The following is a 7,594-nucleotide window of genomic DNA, read 5'->3' as shown; positions in this document are numbered from 1 at the left end:
CCACAATGTGCATCTTGGCTGTAAATATGTGGGAAAAACTTCAGCCTTTATTTTGTCTGGACGCGATTGGAAACACAAATTCACATGATTGCACGGTTTCTCAGGATTGCGCGAAGCGGCACTTCCGCCTTCAAAAGCCGGCTCAAAGCTACTCTTCTGCTCAGAGACTCGGTTCTCCCGGGAGACACAGTCAGACGGACTGAGGCCTGAAGCGTCCTCCGGAGCGTTGAATGTAACAAAGCACCTTGCCCTTCCCTTCATTTTACACAAACACGAAGACTCCGGCTGCACTCATCAGACATGCTTGGCTCGCGCAGAGCATGTAGCCACACCGAGTGAGCACTGACGTCATCGCCCCCACGGAAATGCTGACTGGTATTGAATATTGCTACAGTATTGCGTGGTGAATTTGAAAACGCAAATGCAATCCCGTCTTTGCATTTTCACTTTAATTATGTCACAGAATGAGCGATGTTAAAGAAGAAAATAAAAAAACATTTTGAAGAAATGTTAAAAAATAAAATGAAAAAGCATTGTAAATGACTGACATTTCATTTTAATATTGAGTCATTTGATGCAGTCACATTTTGAAAATTAAAAAGCATTTCTGTTAATCAATTTTAATTGTCAAATTAAACATTTCTAAATGAATTTTGCTACACATTTACCAGAGGACTTTTTGAAAATGAATCTCAAATACCATTTTCATTATCATTTCAATTAAGTGACAGAAAATGCAGTGTTAAGGAAGAACATGAAAAAGCATTTTGGCGGATTTATTTTTCATTTTAATTTTGAGTTAAAAAAATGCAGCTTCATTTTGAAAATGAAAAAGCATTTCTGGTTTTGACTTTTATTTTTAATTATGCTACACAATCGCTTCCATACATTTTCCTGGTTAGAAATCTAATTATTTTTTAAATATTTTTCTTTAGTAACTCATAACTCTCTTTAGGCACCTTGGTTGGCTTTATTTAGTTAATAATCAATAATGATAACTAATTCGTAAACCTGTGGTTAGAGAAAACTTGGTTAACAATAATAAATAATCCTTATATTTTATCTTTCTTATTTTATCACTTCCACATTTTAGGCTGTTTACGAGTGTTTTCTCACCCTTGGCCGGGGTGTTAGTGTTCGGGCTCCCAGAGATTTGGCCATGCTTGTCCTCTGGCATCTCTTGTTCCGGCTCCTCCGGGCTGCCGGGGCGGGTGTGCCCATGTTGGGCGCACTGGATCTGGGGGTTGGGGGTCTCTGGGGCGGGAAGTGTTGGGGTTGAGTTGTGCTTGTGCTGCTTAGATGCTGATACCCCGCCCAACAGGAGGACAGGGCGGACAGCGCCTTCTGGGTCCTCTTTTCTTAAGCTCTGTCATTTCTCTTTTAGTTGTTTTTGTGTATTTTATTATGAGCGGCTTATTTAATTATTTTATTACATGTGTGGTGATTGTTTTTTTTTTTGTATTCTTGTTTGTTTTTTATGGAAAGCACCTTGAGCTGTCTGTTTGACATGAAAGGTGCTTTATAAATAAAATTAATTTGAATTTGGTATACTGTATAACAAAAATACGTCATTAGTTATTCTCCACATCATACAGTAATGTCAAAGTGTTGTGTCACGTGGTCAGTCAAAAATGTAAAAAAAACGTTAGTATTGATGATCATAAACTGTGTGTTTTTCTAAGCTGATTTTATTAAAATGGGGAAAGCGTGCAGACATTATCAGATGGTGTGATCCGTGTTTGACTTAGAAAAGGCGGAAAAAGGCGTCGCCGCTGCGCGAGCTCGTATGTCGTCACAGCTTGGGACTTATAAATACAGCCACCTTCCTCTCCCTCCGCCATCTTGAGATAACTGCTTTGTTGAGTTAAGACGACGACTGTCATCCTGCCATTTGCTGAAAATGACCGACCAACTCTGTAAGCTTTTCGTCGGTGGACTCAACGTAGACACCGATGACGATGGGCTGCGCAAGCACTTCGAGCAGTTCGGCACCCTCACCGACTGCGTAGTCGTCGTGAACAAGCAGCTGCAACGCTCTCGCTGTTTTGGCTTTGTGACCTACTCTACACCAGAGGAGGCCGACGCCGCCATGGCGGCAAGGCCGCACACAGTCGACGGCAACGCGGTCGAGGTTAAACGAGCCGTCGCAAGAGAAGACGCTAACAGGCCTGAAGCTCTCGCCAAAGTCAAGAAAATCTTTGTCGGTGGCCTGAAAGACGACATCGAAGAGGACCACCTCACCGACTACTTCTCTCAGTACGGAGAAGTCGAAAAGTCTGAAGTCATCTCGGAGAAGGAGACCGGAAAGAAACGTGGATTCGGGTTTGTGTACTTCACAGACCACGATTCGGCTGACAAGGCCGTGGTTGTAAAGTTCCACACCGTGAATGGACACAAAGTCGAAGTAAAGAAAGCTCTGACGAAGCAGGAGATGCAGGCAGCCAGCAGAACCGGAATGGCGCCGAGAGGCAGACCAGGCCGCGGCATGAGGGGAAACCAAAATGGCTACGGCGGAAGGGATTATGGCGGAAACTACGGCTATGGAAATGGCGGCGGAGGAGGAGGATATGGCGGTTACGGGGGGTACGGTGGGCCTTACGGAGGCGGCTATTCCGACCAGGGAAGTGGTTATGGAGGTGGGAATGGCTACAACGACTTTGGTAGTGGCTATGGCCAGCACTCCTCTGGTTACGGTCCAATGAAAGGGCCTTTCGGCGGCCAGAGGAGCTCTGCTCCCTACACCAGAGGCGGCGGCGGAGGAGGAGGAGGCTACTCCAGGGGAGGCTATGGCGGCGGCTACTAGGCCCAGAGCTTCATGGAGAGCAACAACCACGCTTCATGCCACAAATTACCCTCCCCCACAAGATTTCGAAAGCGAAAATCTGCCGTCAATTCCAACTACGGCAGACGAAAAGGACACAAAGATCCCCTATTCATACAGAAGACCTCCAAAGCCCAAACAGGTAGGAAGGTCACTTCCCAGAACACCTGATTTAAAAACGAACAGAGGTTGTTTCGTTCAACTAGGACACACAAAACCACGTACAGGAACCCTTCTTTTATGAATCCACACTGCAGCGTGTGGTTGTCGTGTAGAGTTGGAATATATTTTTTGTTTTTCTTTTTTATTTGCGTTCACTCGTGTTAAACCTTCGATGTAGGATTGTTTTCCTGATGATTATTTTAATATTTGCATTTTTAAAAAGTTGGATCATTCTTTTTTTTTTCCAGCAGTAAAATTAGTGTGAATATCCATTGTGTGACGATAAAAAAATGTTTGGTTTTTTCTTATTAGGCATGTTATACTGGACATCGATTATGTATGATTTCTTTGGTCTTTCAGCGACGGCGACACGCGATCCTTACAGGTCTAGCCTCCTTGTTTTCTTCATCCAAATGTAAACTCCACACGTATAGTTTCAGTCTTAATGTTCATCTTTATTACCTGTAGCAGTACCTAATGTATATTGTAATCCCTCATGTCTGGAGAACAAACAATGTTGGAACACTTTGGTATGCTTATGTATGTTCATTTTAAATAAAACGTTATACCACTTAGCTTAGTTATCTTACTTCTTTAACCAGGCTTCCCACAGTTTATTCACAGGTTATAAGACGCCGTCTTGTTTAGTTACATGGAATCATTACCAGTTTAATGCCTTACTTTCAGGTGGGTGAAATGGTTGTAGTCTACCCAGAGCCGATGCATGTAGGCTTCATAGGGTGTGACTTTATTTTTAACATATACACATATTTAACACTTTTTTTGTAGGCATTACAAATGACTCATTGATTCATTTATTTACACTCTGATTTTGTGGACTTGAGGGCTCTGTTATTTATCTTTGATTATTCCTATATTTAGGTGTTCTCTTACCAGTAGGCTATCCCAGCCAATATAGCCGTAGCAGTTTGTTTGTAGGCTACATCAGGACCCTGTTGATTACCTGGGGTCGATTGTGATAGAAGTCTGAAATATCTCTTTAGGAAATCCACATCCAGCCAACTAGGTATGTAAATCAACCTGTCTTCACTCTGTGTTGGTCAACCATGTATGGCGTATCTTTGACATGGTGCGTAAGATTGCCATTATTTTTAACTCATGCGATTTCTTGTAGCTAATCTTATGAGAATTGGTGGCTTAATGTTTGGGGTGGAATGGGATGCTATTTTGCTCCAAAATTTCTAATGTAAAGTAGCTTGATGTCTCTTTAAAAAAACACAACAATGTCTTCCTGTGTCTCATTGGTGTTTTCTCATTTTCATCCAGGTTGCTTCTGTAACCTGGAAGTGAGGACGTCACCCTGAAAGCGATGGAGGTGGATCTCCTTGCTGATGGGGGCAGACAAGTTTGTGCTTTTGCCTCTAAGGTGAAAATTCTTTTTTCTTTCCCTGTGAATGTATAAATGGGTGGAGATGAAACGCTAACAGTTCTTTCTTTCTTTCCAATGTCGTAGTGATTTCTGAGAAATCCCTGGGGGTGTAGGTGTCACTGTTTTCAGTTCAACTCTGCAGGAAGTCTTCTCTGGCGAAATTCCAATATCTTCCATCAGATGACTGAGCGACTGGACACTTGCTTTTATATTTTTTAAAAACAAAGAAAAATTAATGAATGCACATTTTTTATTGTTTTATGAATCTACGTGCCTTACAGGTTTGCATATTTTTAGGACAACACAATGCCATCATGAATCTGGAATTAAGACAAAATAAAGTTGGTTTAGAAGAAAAATTGTGTATTAATTTGTATATGGGTTTCAAGACTTTGGATTCATTTGAAGTGATATTTTGGTCAAAAAGGTTCTGAAAACCGTTTAAAAGTTGCTTTTAATGCAAAATAAAATTTTAAGAACGACAAAGCCTTTCCTTTTTTTTTTGTTATATTCAGCTATTTTCCCTCCATTTCAGATTGTTTTAACAGCAAAAAATCCTACTAGTCTTAAAACATAGTATTTTTTTTCTTGTGAACAACATTTGTATGTGAGGAGTCTTCTGTTAATTTTCAGTTACTGGATTTGTATGTGAAGCTTGATTTTTCAGCATGCCTTCTGACATGTCTGTAACGGACTTTGGGGGTTCACCGCTGCACTTTAAATCTCTACTTGGCCATGCAGCATATGGCCAAAGGGAGGCTGAGAACCCATATGTATTGCACAGTACTTTAGTACAACCAGACTATTTCACTTTATTAATATTACTGTTTTAAAAAGGCTTCTCAGAGGCACAGTGGTTAGCGCCCTTGCCTCACAGCAACAAGGCCCCTGGTTCAAGTCTCAGGCTGGGGGACCTGAAACAGAACTTCAATGGGGACCTTTGTTAGGAGTTTGTATGTTCTCCCTGTGCATGTGTTGGTTTTCTCTGGGGACTCCAGCTTCCGCCCCCCCCATCTATAAGTATGCTTAATAGGTTATTCTAAATTGTCCCTAGGTGTGAGTGTGCATTGTGTGTTTGAGTCCCTGTGACAGACTGGCCACCTGTCCAGGCTACGCCAGCCCAATGACCCCAAAAGGGATCAGAAGATAAATGTTTATAAAGATTAAACATTGTTTTAGCGTTGTGGAACCAAATTGTGTTACATGTCATGATGGACTTTAGTATTTGCATATAGCTTTTAAATAACCTTGCCATCTCCAAAGGTTTTATTTTCCTGCATAACAGGTTTTTCTGATACTGTAAGACTAACTAGTGAGAATGTATGTTTGCTGGAAATGTCATTTTTATTTTAGAAACACTGTCTTCTTACTGACTAATTTGTAATTTGCCCAAATACACATTGAATTAGAGAGATTTTAGTAATTATATATGAAAAATTTATACACAATTTTCCTTTTATTCCTTGAAGAATCCCTTTATCAAATCGCTCCCGCGTGAGTGTAGTGATTCTTTTTCTCCTTTTGAATCTGACCAATCAGGGAGCTCTACGCCTGACGACAGCGTGACTGTACGTGATGACGTAGTTTATTGAAGGAGAGGAAAGGCTCAGTCCGCCACCGTCCTGAGAAGAGATTCGGTCATGTCTTCGAAACTTTGCAAGCTTTTTGTCGGAGGACTAAACGTGGAGACTACGGATGAAGGTCTCCGCAAGTATTTCGAGCAGTATGGCGCGCTGACGGACTGTGTTGTGGTGATGAACCAGCAGCTCGGCAGGTCCCGTTGTTTTGGCTTCATCACCTACTCCGCACCAGAGGAGGCCGACGCGGCAATGGCGGCTAAGCCACATGTTGTAGAAGGTAACAACGTGGAACTGAAGAGGGCCATCGCTCGGGAGGATGCTAATAACCCAGATATTGTCGCCAACGTGAAGAAGATTTTTGTCGGCGGGGTGAAAGACCACGTGGAGGCCGAGAACCTCACCGAGTATTTTTCCCAGTTCGGCCGGGTGGAGAAGTCCGAGATCATTTCCGACAAGCAGACCGGCAGAAAGCGAGGCTTCGGCTTTGTCTACTTCGAGGACACTGACTCCGCCACCAAGGCGGCGCTCGCCAAATACCACACCATCAGCGGGAACAAGGTGGAGGTGAAGAAAGCCCTCACCAAGCAGGAGATCTCCACCGTCGGCCGCGGACGGGGCCGAGGCAGAGGCATGCAGAATTACGGCGGCGGCAGCAGAGGAGGCGGCGGCGGCTATGGCGGAAGCTACGGCGGAGGTTATGGCGGCAACTATGGAGGAGGGTACGGCTACGGCGGCGGCTACAACGGCAGCGGAGGTGGCTACGGCGGTTACGGCGGATACGACGACTACGACAGCCAGATGGGCTCCGGATACAGCAACGGAGAGTTCGGAGACGGTTATGGACAACAGCAGTCGAGCTATGGAGCAATGAAGGGGGGGAGCTACTCCTACAGGAGCGGAGCGCCGTACAGAGGCGCCGGGGGAGGAGGGGGCTACAGCCGGGGTGGTGGTTTTGGCGGTGGCTATTAGAGCCCCCACTCAATTCTGATTTTCACGGGGGGGTAAATCGACAGGGACTTGAATTTCCACACATCACACGATACCTTGCGGGCGCGTGCGGCCTCTGCGCGTTACGAGCTGCGCCCCTTTCAAATGAATGAGAGACTGACCCAGATCCGCCGCCCCCGCACATTAAGGACCTTACTACTACTAAGATTTGTCAGCTGTATTTTTGTTGTGTTTTTAAAAAGAATTTGCTCGTTTCGAACCATTTGTAAAGCTGTAATCTTCTGACAGTCCCGCTTCGCAGCTCGTCTCCCTCTGTCCAGCCGGATCAGTTATCTGTTCTGTTTGCATCATAAACTCAGGGTTCATGGAGAAATCGGAGGCAGTGTCTCGTCTGGTAGCACGGTTCTAGATTGATGCTTGAGTTTCTTGATCTTAAGATTTTTTGTGGCAAAAATATTTTCTGAAAATGTCACGAAATTTTGAGTGTCATTTACCTTCTCTCCCCCCCCCACGATGTTTTGTTTAGATTAAACATTTTTTGAAGTCGATGTGTTCAGTTCACCCCTATGTTTTTATTCTGATTTTATTAAAGTTTTTAATGTTTCACACATCTATCTAATCTTGGGAGTTTTAATCCAATTTTTTGGTGGGTTGACAAAAGTTCTATTCCTGCTGTCCGCCACTAGAGGGCAG

General features: G+C 43.7%; 2 protein-coding genes across 2 annotated transcripts; both read left to right on the top strand.

Annotated features, from left to right (window-relative positions):
- Window positions 1-1,453: 1,453 nt before the first annotated feature.
- LOC101163417 (heterogeneous nuclear ribonucleoprotein A1-like 2) lies at window positions 1,454-4,859 on the top strand. The gene is made up of 3 exons (XM_023958959.2): window positions 1,454-2,963; window positions 4,271-4,370; window positions 4,458-4,859. The coding sequence occupies exon 1, from the start codon at window positions 1,901-1,903 to the stop codon at window positions 2,801-2,803; it is 903 nt and encodes a 300-aa protein (XP_023814727.1). The 5' UTR covers window positions 1,454-1,900; the 3' UTR covers window positions 2,804-2,963; window positions 4,271-4,370; window positions 4,458-4,859.
- LOC101163177 (heterogeneous nuclear ribonucleoprotein A0-like) lies at window positions 4,853-7,511 on the top strand. The gene has a single exon (XM_004073012.4). It carries the CDS (start codon window positions 6,014-6,016, stop codon window positions 6,920-6,922), a length of 909 nt encoding a protein of 302 aa, XP_004073060.1. The 5' UTR covers window positions 4,853-6,013; the 3' UTR covers window positions 6,923-7,511.
- Window positions 7,512-7,594: the final 83 nt, after the last annotated feature.

Source organism: Oryzias latipes, chromosome 10 (genome assembly GCF_053564925.1).
Source record: "Oryzias latipes strain Hd-rR chromosome 10, Olatipes_Hd-rR_3.1".
Classification (NCBI taxonomy): domain Eukaryota; kingdom Metazoa; phylum Chordata; class Actinopteri; order Beloniformes; family Adrianichthyidae; genus Oryzias; species Oryzias latipes.
This window is presented reverse-complemented; position numbering and strand designations above follow the sequence as displayed.